This window comes from Prunus dulcis, chromosome 8 (genome assembly GCF_902201215.1).
Source record: "Prunus dulcis chromosome 8, ALMONDv2, whole genome shotgun sequence".
Lineage (NCBI taxonomy): Eukaryota > Viridiplantae > Streptophyta > Magnoliopsida > Rosales > Rosaceae > Prunus > Prunus dulcis.
Genome location: NC_047657.1, coordinates 17,558,634 through 17,578,131, shown reverse-complemented (window position 1 = coordinate 17,578,131; position 19,498 = coordinate 17,558,634). Strand labels below are relative to the sequence as shown.

General features: G+C 37.4%; 4 protein-coding genes across 7 annotated transcripts; 3 read left to right on the top strand and 1 right to left on the bottom strand.

The window, feature by feature from the left end:
• Positions 1-938: 938 nt before the first annotated feature.
• LOC117637414 (plasmodesmata-located protein 1) lies at positions 939-2,814 on the top strand. Its single transcript, XM_034372296.1, has 2 exons — positions 939-1,853; positions 2,328-2,814. Exons 1-2 carry the CDS (start codon positions 1,100-1,102, stop codon positions 2,471-2,473), a joined length of 900 nt encoding a protein of 299 aa, XP_034228187.1. The 5' UTR covers positions 939-1,099; the 3' UTR covers positions 2,474-2,814.
• A 4,302-nt stretch (positions 2,815-7,116) lies between these two features.
• LOC117637464 (mitochondrial import receptor subunit TOM9-2) lies at positions 7,117-7,884 on the bottom strand. Its single transcript, XM_034372356.1, has one exon. It carries the CDS (start codon positions 7,779-7,781, stop codon positions 7,470-7,472), a length of 312 nt encoding a protein of 103 aa, XP_034228247.1. The 5' UTR covers positions 7,782-7,884; the 3' UTR covers positions 7,117-7,469.
• Positions 7,885-9,264: 1,380 nt separating this feature from the next.
• On the top strand, positions 9,265-10,747 carry LOC117638030. Its single transcript, XM_034373114.1, has 5 exons — positions 9,265-9,500; positions 9,618-9,725; positions 9,806-9,901; positions 9,991-10,083; positions 10,171-10,747. Coding segments are annotated over exons 1-5 (585 nt in total). The 5' UTR covers positions 9,265-9,499; the 3' UTR covers positions 10,458-10,747.
• Positions 10,748-11,471: 724 nt separating this feature from the next.
• LOC117636612 (pre-mRNA-processing factor 39) lies at positions 11,472-19,439 on the top strand. 4 transcript variants are annotated; one of them, XM_034371196.1, is made up of 15 exons: positions 11,472-11,734; positions 12,263-12,726; positions 12,925-13,028; positions 13,521-13,750; positions 14,155-14,231; positions 14,371-14,538; positions 15,283-15,646; positions 16,144-16,287; positions 17,008-17,160; positions 17,247-17,363; positions 17,547-17,627; positions 17,751-17,900; positions 18,394-18,699; positions 18,838-18,948; positions 19,076-19,439. In XM_034371196.1, exons 6-15 carry the CDS (start codon positions 14,453-14,455, stop codon positions 19,190-19,192), a joined length of 1,629 nt encoding a protein of 542 aa, XP_034227087.1. In that variant the 5' UTR covers positions 11,472-11,734; positions 12,263-12,726; positions 12,925-13,028; positions 13,521-13,750; positions 14,155-14,231; positions 14,371-14,452; the 3' UTR covers positions 19,193-19,439. The 4 variants fall into 4 exon arrangements, with proteins under 4 accessions (XP_034227087.1, XP_034227086.1, XP_034227084.1 ...); XM_034371195.1 differs by lacking the exon at positions 14,155-14,231 and having other exon boundaries at positions 19,079-19,439; XM_034371193.1 differs by lacking the exon at positions 14,155-14,231.
• The last annotated feature ends 59 nt before the right edge of the window (positions 19,440-19,498 follow it).

Genomic DNA, 19,498 nt, shown 5'->3' with positions numbered 1-19,498 from the left:
AGTGCTTTGAGACCTATACCTTCTAATGACTTGTTATACTTTCTGTAAAATTTGAACCAACCTCAAGTCGAAATACGGATATATTTCATGTATCGAAAAGTCGAAGGTAAATTTAATGTTTAAACGTCAATCAAAGAAGCTTAATTATGCTTAAAAATCAAATCTTTCTTAAATACAAGAGTGCTTTATCTCAATCAGATAGTAGATGTTATTCTCTCTTGTTAGTTGCCAGCAACTATTTCGAGCCTCTATTCTAAGTCAAATTTGCTGAAGCAAAAATGGAGGCACGATAATTTTGTTGCTTGCCCAAAGTCCACTTTGAAGACTAAACCCAATCCCCATATTGATATCTTCTTTGAGAATGGTTCTTTTTTTGGGGCTGCAACTGCTAAAACATACACAGCATGCATGGTATGTGACAGCAAAGCGTTACTAATTGCAGTCAAAATGTCCAGCTAAGATTCAGAACCACTGGTCAAAAAGTACTCCAATTCCAGGTTTTGCAGCAGAATAAAATCGGTTCAAAATTAAAAGGTAAGAACAAGGGAAAGGGGTTAGGAAGCACCGAAATTAAAAAGGGTTAGGAAATTTCCCATTGTTGATCCCCTAAAGCTCAGATTTTTCTGATGTATATTCTCCATACAGGGAAACGAAGGTCCAAACATGACAAACAATTAAGAACTTATAAACACATATTTAAATAGACTTCTTCATTCCAAATAAGTAGACATTATTCGTGAAACTACCCTTGAAGTTTGCCGTCAAATTCATTTAGTCAAATAGTGACAAACCAAGATACCCAATACTTTTAAGCTTTAATCCTAGTGCTTAATTTTCTTGTTTTGAAAAAAAAAAGTACTGAGTTTGGAGGAGCATAAATTTTGTGCTGCATGATCAGTAATAAAAGCTCCAAAAACAAAACCGGCCCAAAAGGTCCAAAACCCCACAAGAAACAGCCAGGACTCTTTATAGCAAAACCAAGCTCCCTTATTTTCAACCAAAACCGCTCTCTGGAAAACTCCGATAGCAACTTCCTCCAAAAGTTACCAAACCCCCTCTAAAACCTTTGACGGTGTGATCAAATCTCCCATCTCAAAAAATGGGTTTGCCCACCAAGCTATCTCCTTTCATGTGCTCTGCTCTGCTTTTCTACACAGTCTTTGCTTCCTTTCCCTTTGCCATCACTTCTGCTGATTTCACAAACTTGGTTTACAAGGGCTGTGCAAGCCAAAAGTTCCAGGACCCAAGTTCTTCACAAACCCTCAAATCCCTCTTTGATTCTCTGGTCTTACAATCTTCACAGAAGACTTTCTTTTCAACCACTTCTGGTGAAGGCCAAAATGCCATCTCAGGCCTGTATCAATGCAGGGGAGACCTCACCACCTCCCAGTGTAACAGCTGTGTGAAAAAGATCCCAAATTTGGTCAGCAAACTCTGTGGAGAAGTCGTAGCAGCTAGAGTTCAGCTCGGTGGGTGTTACTTGCGCTATGAGATTGCTGGGTTCAAGCAGGTTTCTGGAACAGAGTTTTTGTTCAAGATCTGTAAGTCAGATCAGGCAAGTGGAAGCAGTGGGTTTGAGGAGAAGAGAGACTCGGCTTTTGCTATGGTGGAGAATGGGGTGAAGAATGGAACTGGTGGGTTGTTTTATGCTGGGACCTATCAGTCTGTGTATGTTTTGGGGCAGTGTGAAGGTGATTTGGGCACTGGGGATTGTGGGGATTGTGTGAAAAGTGCTGATCAGAAGGCTAAGACTGAGTGTGGTGATTCAATTTCTGGGCAGATATATCTTCAGAAGTGCTATATTAACTACAGCTATTACCCCAATGGTGTTCCAAGCATAACTTCATCATCAGGTAAACTCAGATAGAAGACACTGATTTTTTTCAGATGCATTTTTGTTTTGTTTTTATCTACAAGGGTTTATACTTTAGGACTTTGTTTTATTATGTAATTTCTTTTTACTATTTAATACCTAGTTGTCTTTGGCCGGGCACTGCTTGATTTTAGTAGGTGGATTTTAAAGTAATCTTTTTGGTCAAATATGATGTGGGTTCTCCTTGATTTATTTATTTCTCTTGGAGATCATAAATTGATATGACGAAGAATGAAAGAGAGAGAGAGAGAGTGCTGGACTTTGACACATAAGTTTTCAAGTTTCCATCTGTCATGAGTAATTCTATCACTTACTTTTTCTTCATCTTTCTTTTTTTTTCTCTGACATTTACTGGGTAGTTTTTAGTTTCAACTTCAAGACTAAAGATTTGTGTAGAATTTTCGTGTGTATCAAATCAAAAATCTAACACCTGTGATGTGCTTACTGTGTGTAGGGACTGTAGGGTCTAGGCATCATACACAAAGGACAGTGGCGATTGCAGTGGGAGGATTGGCAGCTTTTGGGTTTTTAGTGGTTTGCCTGATGTTTGTTCGGCAGCTCATGAAAAAACATGGTGGTAAACATGGAGATTACTATTGAAGATTTGAATGCTTCTCAATCAAGACAAGTAAACGTTTTGTACAGCTACTATAGTGGAGAGAAGGCCAATGATTTAGAGCAGATTATTGAGGGCATGAGATGGGTTTTGAAGATTGAAATGCTTTTTCAGATGGGTTGTATTGAGATTTAGGTATCAACTTTTGATCTCATCAAAAGAAAGTTAGTATGCACTTACTCAAATACACACCAACTTTTGTTAGAGTTTTGTTTTATGTACTTGCCAGATATGGGTCCTCAAGATTATACTTTTTAGCTTTTGATTTCATTCTCTTCTTTGTTGTTTTTGCATCAATCATTGAGAAAAAAAAGTTTGGCATGGATCTTACTTTCTTCCTTTTCTATTTCGGCCCTTTGGATGTTTATGCCCTAATGGCAATTCAAAATTTAAAAAATATAAGTTTGATGGTGAGGTGCGAAGCATTTGTTGGTCGGTTTCCTTAACCACACTTATTAAAACACGCTTTGCAAGATTAGGGTTGTGCTATTCCCGATCAAAAATATGTGGAAAAATTAGTCCATTGCATTATTGACTAAAAATAATTAAAAAAATGTTATTTTTATTGCATGGGAGTGTTTCTCCCACCAGGGATAATAAAAAGTCTTGACTCTTGTTGTTGAAATGTTTATTTGGTTCAATTGGTCTCCATTTGATCTTTTTATCTTCCAATCCCTAGTTGCCTATCAAGCAGATTTGGGGTCCATCTAAGAAGTGAGAGTGCTACGTGCCCTTTTTCTTTCTTTGCCATTTAGCTTTACCCATTAATGCTGATGGCTGGCTGGCTGAGCCAACATTATTGCAAAAGTATTTCATCGTTATATCATTAGGTCGCAACAATATTTAGAGCCTTCCTAACTAAGCAATCAAATGGGTCATAGTCTTTTTTTCTTGTCTCTGTGTTTGGAATGGGGATTGAAATTAGAAAATTTGGTAGTTCGGGCATAGAATGATCACTATTTTTAAAGTTAAATGATGAGATGAAATATTAAGTATTCGTTTGATAACTATTTTATTTTTTATTTTTTATTTTGTGTGCTAGAATCTAGAGGAAAAAGAGAGAGAATGGAAGTGAGAATGAGAGTGGAGATGAGAAATTGAGAGGGAAGATGATAGAGAAGGATGAGAGGGAGAAGTAATAAAAGTGAAAACAAAAACTAAAAACTGAAATATTTTTAAAATTATTTTCACTTTCAAGTTGTCGTTTTCACTTTTGTTACTCATTCATTCCATCATCCTCTCTCTTAATCTCATACTATCTTCCATTATCACTCTTGTTTTCCTACTTTAACACAAAATATGGAAAGGTTATCAAACGGGCCCTAAAATTTATATTCAACTAGAGAAAGACGGTTGCGATGTGACGCACACTTAAAAAACTTCAAGTGAAGTCTTGAATTGTGGCCTAACAATGTTAGGTTCAGTTTTCACTTGTAATTACACAAGTGAAAAATGAAAACAAAATTTGGAATGTATTATTTGATTTTCGTATAAAAACATGGTAATCTTTCAACTTTCGTGATAGAGACTAAGGGCCAGTTTGGCATTGCTGTGCTGCGAAAATAATCGCTGTCAAATTTGCTGTGAGAGAAAGTAGTTTGGCGTTTGGTAAAATTTTTGTTAAAAGTGTTGTTGATATTGATTTTACTCATAATAAAAAAAAAGATTGCCAATTAATCATTAAACCCAACTCCTCTTCAAAATTGATTCCTGCATAATCAGAAAATAAAAGCACTACATTAGCTGCTTTCCCTTATAGCTTTCTCTCACAGCAATTTTTAACAATAAGTGATTTTCTCACAGTTTACCAAACAGGTTGGACTTCTCAAAATTTTTTAAAAATCACTTATCACTCCAAATAAGCAATGCCAAACTGACACTAAAAATAAACAAAGCTTCAATTGGGGGAAATCCACGTGGTTAATAATTCTACTTATTTAATATTTATAAATCTCATGTTTGAGAGACAGTTCAAACTTCAAAATAAAGCCATTCTTTTCTTTTTGTTTTTTCTTTAATCAAAAGCTTACACCTTTCCAAGTATTATATTATATATTAAGATAACTAATCAAAATAAGACGAAGAGGAAAATTATACCGTCCTTCAATGTATGGATACACCAAAGGATATGCAACCTCAGATTGAGACAAAAAAACATGTTCCATTAAAGGACTTCCACCTATGGGTTTTGCCATGGCAAAAAGCCACCTGGGCTAGCAAAACCCATCCCACGCCCACTAAGTGATTCCAGTCCGGACGGAAGGGTGGGGTCTACAAAGATTGGGCAAGCTCAAAGGCAAGATTGGTCCGAGCTTGAATTTAAAGGTTCCTGAATCTTGATGCGCCCAACTTTTTTTTATATTTCGTTAAAGGTTCTTGCAATGGATTGCTTTGCTTCTCTTATCATGTTCATAATTCTATATATCTATGGAATCCCTCAATCAGAAAAATCAAGACACTTTCTCCCATTCCCATTCAAGACACAACCTATACTGTCAATATCATTGCTCTCCGGTTCGGGTTTTCATTGTGCAGGAAAGGTTATGAGGGTGATGATGTTTGCACGCAAATGCAGAGACAAAAACAGTAAGTTTGCGGTTGAGGTTTACAGCCTTAGACTGAAAGCTTGGAGAAGTAGTAGCTCAGTTCCTTCCGTTTCAAATGATGTCCATGTCTCAACGAGAGACAGATGTCCATTCTTGAATGGAGTTGTGTATTGGATTACAATGCAGCCTAATTCCTCTCACTTCATCCTTTCTTTTGCTTTTGACAGTGTGGAGTTTAAAAGGATTATGCTACCTCATCAACTAACCCACAGTACGTGGTTTTCAAACAAACTCCCCTGATTATTCGACTGTTGGAGAAATCACTTTCGTTCTTCCAACAATTTCGAAGACAAGACGATGAGCAATTGGTTTCTTTTTATGAGGTATGGATTCTTGAAATGGATGATACTCGGAAATAAAGATTTCTTTGTAGTTCAGATTAACAGCCCCGGATTGGATGCTTGGAGAACAATTACCATTTTGTTATACTATAATCAATCTACTTATTGGCTGGAATTCTCACCCTACGGAAACGTGATGAGAGATAAAAAGAAGAGTCCACCACAACCTTGACGGGGAAGTTATTCAGCACCCTAAGGCTCAAGTCTAGAATCTAGAGGGGCTGGTGGTTAGCAGCAGACCATATCCATCAACGTTAACTAGGAGGCTCCTACAACATTTGAACTGTTGAGATCTTAGCAATTGTTTTTCCTAGTAGAGACCGATTGTTTTCCCACTGAAAGTTTTGAAATTGGTCTCTAATCTAACAAAGGCCATTCATCTGAAAATAATCATTATCTATCTCTCTGCTATTGTTGCTTCATTCCGCAAGTTGGACTATGCCAACATAAGTTCCAGTCCAGCTCTGTCACACCAATGAGTTCCGCAGTCATAAAACTGTACAGCCAGTAATGCATCCATGCTGTTCTAATAAGCCCCAAATTCGCAATCTTCTATTAAACTACCACTTCCTATCTCATATTTCACCATATCACCATTCTGACTAGCAAGCCAAGACCTCCTAGAACACGTACACTAGCCAATCATTTCCTATTTCATCCCTCACATATCATCATTCTGTCTGGCAAACCCAAACCAGCTACAACTACACTTACAGATCAAACAAAGGTTTTGAAACTGAAAAATGGTGAGGCCTGTACAAGAAGATCTGTCCGTATATAGCCACCATACCACCAACTCCGAATGATAAAATCAAGCATGTTGAATTCAATAGGTATAAGAGTCATAATGCATAGCACAAAACCTTTAAAACTGTGAAGGGGTGCCTACTGATTGTTTTAAACCTTAATGAACTCCCCACAACCACAATTTTACTATACTGTAAGTACTGACTTCTGAAAGTCAGGGAAGGAGATGATGTGAATATGTTTGTGAAAGATACAAAACAATTCACCATGTATTTCCAAACCAAGAAGAAATTGCAATTGTCCATGCACTACGCTGAACATTCTAATAAAGCAATGACCAATCACCCCAGAAATAGTTACTGATCCAGACAAAACCAAAAGTACTATGCTACAAAGCTCTCAGAAGTCAAAATAAATAAGGTTCAATTAATAGAATATATTCAAAACCTGTGTGTGTTGGCCAAATGAAAGACCCTCGACCAATTCCAGAGAGGATTTAGTGGCTGGCTGATGAAAGACATCCCCCGAATCCCCCCTCCATGCCATATACTCTTAAAATGCATGGTACAGATCAGAATCAACGTAAAAAAAAGTTCTAGCTGCCCAGAAAAAGGTATGGCTTATCTATATTGTACCATGAAACACCCTAGATTTGCAAACTGTGCCAAGGCCAATAAAACACCCCTACATAAAACAAGAGTCTCATGGCACTGAAGAGTCTAAAGTGCCGCCATAAAATTAGAAGCCACACCTCACCAAGATGCTTGGCATATGAAAGTTTAGACAATCACAACACAAAAACACTGGTTCTTAGGCATAGTGCTCAAGAACAACATTTGTTGAAGAAAAATCCCAATATTTGCAAGCATGACAACTACATTTGCACACGGGAAAATTCTTTTAAAAGCTATGCATTAAACAAAAGAGAGCACATACAACAACAAGGGATTATTATGAATAGTAAACACTAAGCCAACCAGCAAAAAATATTTCTAATATCGAAGCAAATTCAGCTCTAAACTTGTTCATGCCCAAATAAGAGACACAAATGCACCGTCAGGCATTTCAGTAATTCATTGAACTTCCATTCTCCCCAAAAAAAACACTAAAACTCTCGAAATTATTGCAATTCCGAATCGAATCTCACTAACCCTAGGAAATTACGCAGCCATTATAGAAAGCCCTCCCCAAAAAAGGTTCACCAATCTCAAACCAAATCGATACAGAATGGTTCTGAAAGAGGGGGAAGGTACCGGTGTATCCGACCCGACCCGGCCTGGCCCAATTCACTTAGGAGGCGGGGCTGAGGTGCCGAGGATGTTGGCCTGCTGGAGCTCAAGCTCGTTCAGCTGCTGCTCGCGGTCCATGGCGATGATCAATGGCACAACCAGTATGAGGAACGTGGTGCCGGCGATCCAAGCGGCCTTGCCGGTGCTCTTCATGAGCTTCTTAGTGACGAATGCGGCGTCGTTTGCGGCCTGCTTGCCCCGAACGACGACTTGGGACTGCGAGAACTTGGAGATCACGCCTTCGTCATCCTTCTTAGGGTTTCGCCTTTCCGGGAGGGAGATGCCTCCTTTTCGAGCTTGGGCCGCCATTAGAGAGAGAGAGAGAGAGAGAGAGAGCGCGGATTGGGGAGTGGATGGATGGACTGCGAGTTTACACAGGGGAAGGAAGGAGGAGGGTTTGGAGAGTGGACTATGTAATGAAAGTCTTACTTCTGCAAAACGATATGTCGTTGGATTTTTGTTTTACGACTTGGAATTGTAGTTGGCCCATGAGTTCTTCGAGCCTGTCCACAACTTATAATTGGGCTCACCTGATCTATACTTAAACCCAAACTCGGTTGCACAAATATAAAAATCTTAACGGTATAGCCGTGCGACTATACAATTAAAATATTCGAATATATTTAATGAGTATGGCCGGACGGCTAGACTCTTTAAATATTAATATTTTTCAACCGGATTAGCCTGAGTATAGCCGCGCGGCTGTACTATTTAAATATACTAATATATTTAACGCGTATAGCCAAGTGGCTATAATGTTTAAATATTAATTTATTTCAAACGTATAGCCGTATTAAAATATTCGCACATATTTAAATAGTACAGCCACGCGGCTATACTATTAAAATATTCGAATATATTTAACGCATATAGCCGCGCGGCTATACGCTTGCTGGACGATTAAAATATTTGCACATATTTAACAAGTATAGCCGCTCGGCTATACCATTAAAATATTCGAATATATTAAACGAGTATAGCCACCTGTCTATAAGCTTTAAATATTAATATATTTCAACAGTATAGCCGATCAGCTATACCATTGAAATATTCGAATATATTTAATGAATGTAGCCGAGTGGCTATACGCTTTTAATATCATTACATTTCAATAGTATAGCCGCACGGCTATACTCTTTAAATTTTAATATATTTCAAATGTATAGCCGGATGGCTATACGATTAAAATATTCAAATATATTTTACTACTATACCCTTTAAATTTTAATATATTTCGAACGTATAGCGTCACAGCTATAATCTTTAAATATGTACGAAGAAAAACAAATGAGGAATTTCAACTCCTATAATAACAGGAGAATGGTAGATAATGAAGAAGATGAACCAAATTTATATGTGGATCAATAAGCAAAACAAAGAGATCATTTAACCAATAGTTATTCTCTAACACCCTAAGCTAAGCATAACCAACTTCAAACAGCAAGAATCCAATATTTAAAGTACGGCTACTTCAACTTCAAACGGCATGTGATTTATGCATGGAGATGAGTAAGACTACAAGTTATGGTTGACATACCAAACTTTAAACCCATATTCCTCAAACATATCCCCTAAAATAGTTAAACCTTTATCATTGTGACTAAATAGAAAAAGGGTTTCATCACATATTCTGCCACTCAGTGACAGAAGAATCAATTCTGCTTGCTTGGTTTTCAAGTCAAGATATGAAGATGGCATCATTCAGTTTATCATATGTACTTGTGTTGGACTCCAACTCAGGTTACTTGATTGACTGTGTGCTTGAAAACCCATCAAAGATTTCTTCAGGCTCTCCATGCCTGTTCTCCAAGGAAACCAACCTTAAAGGGCAAAGCCATTCAAATTTGAAAACAGACAGCAAATTCCAAAAAGTGAGGTTTCTTCCATGCCTACTTTCTTCTTTTGAGCTTTTTGTCTCTTGCTTTCTAAACAAACCTTCTGTTAACCCTCTGATTCTAACGTTCTCATATTCTACTTGTGGGCAATCTTTGTTTTTGGCTGTAGAAGCACAAACAACAAAACAACAAAGTGAGTAATTCTAGATCAGATTATTTTTTGTTCTTTAATTTTTCGGGTTTTTTTCATGAGCTTAGTTTTGTGTGTGATATAATGTAATTTTTCTTTTGCTCCTTTTGGATTTTGAAGTGTATCCTAAAGTGAAGGTGAGGCTACAAGAACAAGATGATTATTTTTCCCCACAAAATCATCACAGGACATTGCTGTTGACAAATGCCTCTGATGAATCTGTCCCTGGTAAAATTTCAAAGTAAGAAACTGTTTCCATCAAACTTAATATTTGAAATTCTAAATCAAATACATATATATTTTTGCAGGGAAGGAGATTCAAAGCTGTTCTCCACCATCAATTGCCATAACCAAGAAGGCTTATGTCTGCAAGCTACAGGGACACTCCATTTCTTCATCCAAAGGTTTGATTGAACCTTAACAAAGTTCACCCTCAAACATTCAATTAACACTCACATTTATCTGAAAAATTGAACATACTTGTCAAGGACAGCAGAGAACAGCAGAAATCCTGGTAAGGCTACAAAACCAGCTGATGCTAGATCTTGTTCAATCCTTCGTCCCCGTGCCGTCTTATCTAGCCCTGGTAATTTCATTTCTGATTTTCCTTACACCAAAATTTAGTAGCTCATGAGATAACAGGAAGTTTTACTCTTTGATGTTTGGTTTTCAGAAAATGATGGGATGATTGGAAGCAGAAACAAGGTGGTTGATAAAATCTCATTGGCTGTCAAAGTGCATAACACAAAAGAGAAAGTGGCAGCTGCCCAAAAGCCCCAGCAACCCAAGATCGTCCAAAGTCAGGTGAAGAAGGCGGCAAGGCCTGTGAACATGACCAAAAGGCTCCAACAAAGCGTTGATAAAAAGAATGGGGTGGTGCAGAGTAGAATTCAAAAACCCATGATGGAGAAACAGCAACCAAGCCTTGGAATGAGGAAACCAAGTTTTACTTCAACTTAATGTTCGACATATCACATTGGATCAATTTGGATGTGCCAAATGATCTGTTTCTTTCATGAATTGAGCTTTCTTAAGGTGTGATGTGTATGAATTTCAATAATTTATATATGTTTATCAGTCCCGTTTTCATGGACCTACGGTCCAAGAGACTTGTTGTCACTCACCTTTAGATCTAATCTAAGGATTGAAAAAAGAGAGTAAAAACAAGAATTCAAATTTTGGAGGATTCCAACATTTAAAGTACGCAGCACGTGCTTATGCATGGAGATTAGTAAGGCTACAAATTATGGTTGAGACGTACCAAACTTTAAACCCATATTCCTCAAGACTATTTTGCTTCCCTCAAGATTATACCTTTTAGCTTTTGATTTCATTCTCTTCTTTGTTGTTTTTGCATCAATCATTGAGAAAAAGAAGTTTGGCATGGATCTTACTTTCTTCCTATTCTATTTTGGCCCTTTGTTGTTTTTGAACTTAGAATATCTTAGAAATTTCTTTCGTACTTGAACTTCAATTTCTAATACAATCCCATCCAAACAAGTAAAAATGATGCTAAATCATTATTGTTAAAAGTCATCTAATCATATGATAAGTTTTCTCCTCCATACTTAATTTCACAATCTCAATTACAATTACGGGTGACAATTTTTCGACACGATCAAACAAATAATATGGTAAATTTTCTCCTTCATATTTTTAATCACAATTTGACATGTATGTATTGAATTTTATGTGTGTATTTTTTATGAATTATTTTTGTATATTTGTTAAATTGTGATTTTTAAGAGGCAGGAATGCCCCCCCTTTCAAAGGAGGGCAGCATGGAAGCAGTGTACTTATATTTTTGGACTGGGCTATGGTCATTCACAAAATGCCCTAAACGTCTTTATCCACAAAATTTGGACGGGCCTGATCAAAGCCCAGGCATCATCATCTGTACAGCCCAAATCCAACATCCAAGAAAACTCCACGTCATTAAAAAGAAACGAATAAATTAAGAAAAATAAAATAAAAAGAGTCACCTGCCCTACGCCTACCACCGCTTCAAGTTTCCTCTGTTCTCTCTCTTCTGCTGTTTCGTTTTACCACCAAAAAGTTTTTACTCAAAGGCTTCAAAATCTCAATCTTCCTCGAAGCAGAGCTGAACTCTCTCGAAAACGACGCCGTCTCTGGCCTCAGGTACCTCCTCTGCGAGTTCCATTCACCGCCGTTTACCTTCCTTCTTTGTTGCGCCTTCGAATTAGGGTTTATCCTGCCAAACCCTAGGCTTAATCCTGGTTAGATTTCTCGTCTTTTTTGATTTGCTGCTAAGCGTATAGTCTGTGCTTTGCTTCTTTAATTTGACTATAATTTCTTTAATCTTCAACGAGTTAGTGGCCTTAGTGGTGTTAGTATTTAGATTGTATGTAAAACACACATAAATTCGGTACAGTTCCTTGTTTTAGGTTCTCATAGAAAATTATAATTCCGATTATGAAATTAAAGAGTGGTGCAACATATTATTGTTTATTGGAAAAGGGAGAATTCATATAAATTGTTAAAATTCATCGAGATTACTTGATTTGTTTTTTAATCCTATCCAATATAAAGTGTAAATTTCAATGCAATGAACCTAAACGTCGTTTCCCCCAACACATTTATATGGATTGGGTTCTTGTTGTTGGGATTGATTAGGTCGAAGTCTTGAAAGGGTTATTTGCACACTTGTTCTGTCCAAACTGTTAGTGAGAGATGTATTTAAGTGTGCCACTCTTGCTGTCTCAATTGTTGAAGAGCTTATAAGTTTTTTGTTTATATTCTTGCAGTTTGCACGATACTAGAGCAAAAATTTGATCGTCAAGTATGGGGGATAGTGAGACAGTTGTTGCTCAAACATCTGCAGTGATGGGATATACATCAGCAGGATATACCACGACGGGCTACACTGATGCCAACTCAAATATTGTTCCTGATACTGGTGCCTTGCATTCTAAGGAGACCACAGAGTTTTCTACTTCTGCTGCTCCTGCAGATGCATATTCTGCGGATCCCAATTCTCTCATTCAACAATCAGATAGTTACACGACATATGAGACTAAACCATCTGTTGGAGTGACAGATGCTGGTAATGAAAATGAAGCCATGGAGTCATCTCATGCTGCTAGTTATGATTCTTCTGTGAATGGTGTTGCTGCTTCCGGAACAGGAACTGTTTCATCTGTTGATAATGGAGATGCTACAGATAATGTGGCCGGATCTGTTGATGTTCAACAATTTGGAGATGGTTCTGGTATGCTATTTCTCTTTGTTTTTTCTTTTTTTATTTTTTAAAACTTTTGTTTAGCCGATTGACACCATTGACCATATGATTTGATCTGTTTGCTATTTTGTTCCTCCTTATAGATTATGCGTCTGAAAATCCGGATTCACTTCATTTAACTCTTTTACATTTTTTCTTATATTTATTTATTTATTTCTTTTGCTCAAGCTATGTCTGCTGAAGAAGAAAGACTCTGGAACATTGTGAGAGCTGATTCCTTGGATTTTAATGCCTGGACTGCTTTAATTGAAGAGACAGAGAAAGTTGCAGAGGTATGTTAGCTTGAATTTTGAGTCATTAGATGAAGCATATGGTTGAATGTTCCTGTTTCTCTTTTTCCCCAATGCAAGCACATCAAGAGATGGCAGTGGGATTTTCATGGGTGTTGTAGAATTGTGAACCTAATAGTGCCTTGTGAGAAACTCTCTTTATTCAAGTATGAGTCATCTGAGATTGCAGAATTGTGAACTTAATAGTGCCTTGTATATGTTCTTAGATATTATATGAGATCAGTTCTCTTAGTATGCCATGATGTTCCCATGGATTTGCATAAGTGGGTATATGAAAGCAGCTACCTTCGAATACATATGTTACTTTCTTGTTTGTTTTTCTATACTGACACTAATTGTTATTACCGTAGGTCTTGTTTGTTACTGTTTTGTCACCACTTCTTGCTTTCATAATTCATTGTCTATTTGAATTTCATTTGTATTTAACACCTAGCACCTCTTTGGAATTAACATTTGCTCAACATTCTTATGCAGGATAACATACTGAAAATTCAAAAAGTTTATGATGCGTTTTTAGCAGAGTTTCCTTTGTGTTATGGTTATTGGAAAAAGTATGCGGATCATGAGGCGCGTCTAGGTTCTATGGATAAAGTTGTGGAGGTTTTTGAACGAGCAGTTCAAGGTGTTACCTATTCAGTTGACATCTGGTTGCATTACTGCATATTTGCCATAAGCACATATGGAGATCCAGACACTGTTAGAAGGTAATAGCTGTTCATTTATGCATTCTTATTGTTGGTCTTTGTTTTGGTAGTTTATGACTGCATGCTTTTCTCAGTTGCAAGAAACTGGTGTTCCTGCTTTCTAACGTCATTTCAGTATGATTGCAACAGTGGTTCTTCACATGTATTACGGAAAGGTTTGATGGGAATGCACTTTAGAAATCCTTTTCTGATGTGCAATCCCTTGATTTTGAGGCTGCTGTACTAGTGTAGCTTTTTGTTTCGTTTTGTGTTTATAAGGATCTGATACCATTTTTTGGCCTCAAATATCCATTCAAACTCACATACCCTGAAGACCTGCATCTTAGTAATTTAGTCAATGAATTATGGCTCTATTTAACTTTGACACTCTGAAGTGCATCATTATGCAAATTGCTGCTGAGAAGATCTCGTCCAGTTAAGGGCTTAGATGGCCTCTATCACTGCTCCATTTGACGGACATAGTATGGTTTATTTCAGGAAGGTAAATGCAGCGTTGAGAAGTGTCATATGGTGTTAGAGTGAATTGTGCCGGTGTCTCCCTTTCATGGATGTCTTTAACTCATATGTATTGATACTTGTACTCATCTCATCACAATACTTCCTTTTTTATGGTCTTCCAGGCTTTTTGAGCGAGGATTAGCTTATGTTGGAACCGATTACTTGTCTTTTCCTCTTTGGGATAAGTACATAGAATATGAGTACATGCAGCAGGAGTGGGGCCGCCTTGCCATGATCTATTCACGAATATTAGAGAATCCAAATCAACAACTGGATCGGTATTTCAACAGGTGATGACTCCTAGCAAATTTACATGTTTGTTTATATTTATAAATCTACACTGGGGTTCTCTTTTATATATATATATATATATATATATATATATATTTTTTTTTTTTGGGTTTTCCATGCCTAGTATTGCATTGAAAATTATGCCAGAGGTGATTGCCTGTTCTTGTTGATGGTTTCTGAATTGTTTGCTTCATAAATTAGGGGACTGCTTTTATCTGTATGTGTGATACATTGCTTCCCTGTGCTTTTTATATCATGTACTCATCCATGAATAAGTCTAACATTGTTTGGAGTATATGCATATGCAAAATCCTGAAATTTAGTGAAGAACTTAGGAAAAGATTTCTATCTATTCTACCCTTTGCACTGAACATGACATCCTTTTTGTTTAAATTTTGTTTTGGAGCGTCTGATTCCAAATTTGTTGTCCCAGGATGTATGACCATAGTTAATGTATGCTCCCTGCAATGCGAGTAACCCTAATACTATAAAGGTGTTCAAATACAAGCCACACGACCTCCACAGGAGCCCTTTTGTATTCTACTTTTCATCAATTTAGGAATGCGTGTCATCATTTGTGATTTTTGTAACAGTATACAGGATGCACTACAATTGTATGAGTGCTTTGACATGCATAGTTTTAAATGTCCTTTTATGTGTATAAATATTTATGTGGATAGTGCAACATCCCATGCATAATATTGAAAATGGGTATGTATTCATGGTGCCAATGGTTTTAACAGCTTTAAGGAGTTAGCGGGAAGTCGGCCACTCTCAGAATTGAGGACTGCTGAAGAAGCTGCAGCTGCAGCAGGTGCACATTCGGAGGGTGGTGACCAAGTAAATGGTGAAGAGGTTGGATCTGATGTTGCAGAACAGTCTCCTAAACCTGTAAGTGGTGGCTTAACAGAGGCAGAGGATTTGGAGAAGTATATCACCATTAGAGAAGAGATGTATAAGAAAGCTAAAGAGTTCGATTCTAAGATCATTAGTTTTGAAACAGCTATTAGGAGGCCGTACTTTCATGTGCGGCCCCTCAATGTTGCAGAGCTTGAAAATTGGAACAACTACCTAGACTTTATAGAAAGGGAAGGCGACTTTAACAAGGTATTTTCAGTGAGTTTGGTTTCCTTTTTTGATTTTATGCCCTGTAGTTTTTAGCTTTCCTGCTTGTTATACAGTAACTCACAGTTAAGTAATATTTGCTGCATCATATGCTTTATTGGCTAAATCGTTGGATGAAGCAACTTTTAAAACGGGAATTTGAACTGAGACTAAAGCATGGGCCTTCGATTTGGTTTCTTCGAGGCTAAGTATTTCAAACCCTCATTTGTCAGTGCACGTTCTAGGTTCATGATGTGTTTGTTAGTAAATTTTATTATTTTTAAAGTTCCAATGTTATGCATGCAGGTATCTTCTTATCTTCCTAACCATCTGTCTGTCAGGCAAGGAGGGTCCCTCCTTTCCTATTTGAGGGGCCTCTCTGTTCTACTAATGGAGTATTTCTTGTGCATATCTCTTTTGTGTTTGGTTTTATCCATTGGTTATTATTGTGGTGTATGAATGCACCTTTTTGTAATTAGCTTTCTGTTTTTGTGAATCAGGTGGTCAAGTTATATGAAAGATGCCTAATTGCTTGCGCTAATTATCCTGAATACTGGATTCGATATGTTCTTTGTATGGAAGCCGTTGGAAGTTTGGATATTGCCAATAATGCTCTTGCTCGTGCAACCCAGGTCTTTGTGAAGGTTGGTCCGTGTAATTTATCTTCTTGTATGCTATCAACTTTGACATCTAGAGCTAAGAGATGAATGAGCTTCTATAACTGTTTATTTTGAAAGTAATGATAATAAAAACCACGCCTCGCTTTTTTCTCATCTATCTGGAATGGATGTAAGTAGTTTGGTTAGTGGAAAAAAAGAAAAGAAATCTAGTTAAAGGGATAGATTGTGTCGAGAATTGAAGTCCTAAGGTAGTTGAAATTTGGAAGTTGTCTTTGAGATGGTTATGAAGTCCACTGTTGTGCATGAATTCCCCAAGTTTCTTTGTCTAGAATGGAGTTTATATTGACCTGTCACAGTTACAAACATGAGTGTGAACTTATATTTCAAGTGTTGAAACTGTTGTAGATTATTGGATATTGAACTCTCAAAAGGAGTTTGATTGTTACAGTATATGATAAACATTTTTCCATGCCCTTCTTTTCCTGCTATCTTTTTTCCCCTCTGTTAGATAACGGGGACCTTTTTGTTTCAGATTATCAGCCTTGCACATGGGTTACACTTGTCTTATATTGAATTTGAGGGTGTATTACCATATGCTGATTTAAATAGAGTAATGTGTGGAGTTGATATTGCTATATGAACTACATTTTGGAGCTTGCCTCCCTCATGTTATCACTTGATTGAGGAATATTTCTTTTTCTCTGGGAATGTCTAATGTATGACTTGTTTGTCTTGAAATGGCAGAGAAAACCAGAGATTCACCTTTTTGCTGGTCGGTTCAAAGAGCAGAGTGGGGATATACCTGGTGCTCAGGCTGCCTATCAACTTGTACATTCTGAAATTTCACCCGGGCTTCTTGAAGCAATCGTTAAGCATGCAAACATGGAACACCGCTTGGTGAGATGATATAAACAAGTTGAACCTTACCAGTTTCCTTACACATGTTGCATGTTTGAACCTGATTGTTTCTTTATTTTTCACAGGGAAATGTGGAAGCTGCCTACTCTTTATACGAACAGGCCATTGCCATTGAAAAAGGAAAAGAGCATTCACAGACATTACCCATGTTGTTTGCTCAGTACTCTCGGTTCACATACCTGGTAGGTTGTTAGTTAATGTCTGTCTTTTTTATGGATTACTGCCAAAATTACTTAACTTAATTCAAGTGAACTAGATGTCCTTTTATGATATGCATCCTTGAATTTTTTGTGCCATTTTAGGATATGCTTCTGTGAACTAAATGTTTTCGCATCTCGTTGCTTTTTCTTTTCATTTGTTCCTAGGTATCTTTGAATGCTGAAAAAGCTAGAGAAATTGTAGTTGAAGCGCTTGAGCATGTACAGTTGTCAAAACCACTACTTGAGGTTCTCTCTCTCTCTCTCTCTCTCTCTCTCTCTCTCTGCATAATATATATATATATATATGTATTCCATTTTCTCTCTTAGAAATTAAACTAATTTCACGTTTTTCTTTAATTCTACTTGCAGGCTCTGATACATTTTGAGTCAATTCAGCCACTGCCAAAGAAAATTGATTATTTAGATTCATTGGTTGTGAAGTTCATAGAGCCCAGCTCAGAAAACCCCAATTTCGCGAGTGTTACCGACAGAGAAGAGCTATCTAGTATCTATTTGGAGGTATAAATATTTTATGTTTTATTGTAAGATGAATATTCAAAGAGGTGTTTATATATAAAACCGTACTCGTTGAGTTGAGTTACATGATTTTTGACCGGATCCTCTCTCTCATACTCACACATTACACGCTTGAAACTCAAGGGAATATGTAAAGTGCCTGAGAGTTTCTATGTTGGTCAAGCTCGGGAGGTTAATATTGACCCTGTTTTTTGTTAACTGGAGGAGTCTCTGATGTTTTTGTTCTTGAGGAGTAGTAGACTTCCTCTGGAAGTGGAAAGGTTTGAGGTTTGTTCTGCTTTGTGAGTTTTATTTGGAAGTCTTGTGGTGCTTTATTACTACCTGAGTGCATGCGATGTTCAGCCAGTGATGAAATATCTTAGTTGTTTCTTTAATATCTTAATTTCCATTTGTCCTTTGTGCCTTTGAACACAAATTTTCTGTTTCTCTTGGATTTTGGCCTCAAATTCTGATGTGCTTGGAAATGATTTTGCAGTTTATTAATCTATTTGGAGATGCACGGTCTATAAAGAAGGCCGAGGATCGCCATGCCAAGCTCTTCTTACCTCATAGGAGCAGCCTGTCAGAGAAAAAACGTCAAGCTGAGGACTTTTTATCTTCCGACAAAGTAAAGATGGCAAAGTCTTACTCTGGTGTTCCTTCGCCTGCCCAGTCTATCATGGGAGCATACCCAAGTGCACAAAGCCAGTGGCCAGCTGGTTATGGTGTACAGCCGCAAGCTTGGCCACCAGCTACGCAAGCTACACAGGGACAACAGTGGACCCCTGGTTATACCCAGCAGGTAGTTTTCTGACGTGATGCATTTAGTAGGGAGAGATGTCTCCAGATAACAATTTGAATTCAAAATTGGATTTTGTCCTCATTTCAATTATAAAAAAATTATTTATCTGATCTGTTTATTCAAATTTTCTTTTAATAGCCGTACAATGCATATGGTGGTTATGGAAGTGGCTATGCCAATCCACAAATGCCCGCAACGACGCCACAAACTGCTGCTTATGGTGCTTATCCCTCTACATATCCTGCTCAGGTATACAACACATTATCGATATCTTTTAATTTGTTTTTTGTTTTTTTTTGTTTTCTTTTGCTTTCCTTTCTTCTTTGCCCCTCCCATATATATGTTTTCTGAGCTGATAGTTTAATTACAATTTCAGCAGGCCTTCCCTCCACAAAGTTACGCGCAGCCAACCGTGGCAGTAGCAGCGGCAGCTACAGCACCAGCTCCGCAACCTGCTGCAGTGCCTCAGGCGTATTATGGGACTTACTACTGAGGTGGCAGGACTAGCCTGCGATATTTTGCCCATGTAATCTAATTTTCTCCTTTTCTTACAGAACCCAATCGACACAAGTTTTTTTTGGGGGGAACATTGGTTTGTAGCTAACAAAGATTTTTGAAGAGACAGGAATTAGTGATCAGTTATAGTCGTGTATGGCAAATGTATTTTAGATAATGATTTTCAAACATTTTTACGCGTAGAAATTTCTCGATCTTCAACAATGCTATTTATTTGTTGCTTACTGAAAGCCTACAAATTTTCTGATCCATCGTTCCTCCAACTTCAAGGTAGGCAAAATGG

Bases quoted from the DNA above. Each gene is read 5' to 3' on its own strand.
- LOC117637414 (XM_034372296.1), top strand. From the start codon at position 1,100: ATGGGTTTGCCCACCAAGCTATCTCCTTTCATGTGCTCTGCTCTGCTT. The intron at 1,854-2,327 runs GTAAACTCAGAT...TACTGTGTGTAG, and splicing joins AAGCATAACTTCATCATCAG to GGACTGTAGGGTCTAGGCAT.
- LOC117637464 (XM_034372356.1), bottom strand. From the start codon at position 7,781: ATGGCGGCCCAAGCTCGAAAAGGAGGCATCTCCCTCCCGGAAAGGCGA.
- LOC117638030 (XM_034373114.1), top strand. The intron at 9,902-9,990 runs GTTTGATTGAAC...TGTCAAGGACAG, and splicing joins CTCCATTTCTTCATCCAAAG to CAGAGAACAGCAGAAATCCT. The intron at 10,084-10,170 runs GTAATTTCATTT...TTTGGTTTTCAG, and splicing joins TGCCGTCTTATCTAGCCCTG to AAAATGATGGGATGATTGGA.
- LOC117636612 (XM_034371193.1), top strand. From the start codon at position 12,300: ATGGGGGATAGTGAGACAGTTGTTGCTCAAACATCTGCAGTGATGGGA. The intron at 15,647-16,143 runs GTATTTTCAGTG...TTTGTGAATCAG, and splicing joins GGGAAGGCGACTTTAACAAG to GTGGTCAAGTTATATGAAAG. The intron at 18,949-19,075 runs GTATACAACACA...TTACAATTTCAG, and splicing joins CCTCTACATATCCTGCTCAG to CAGGCCTTCCCTCCACAAAG.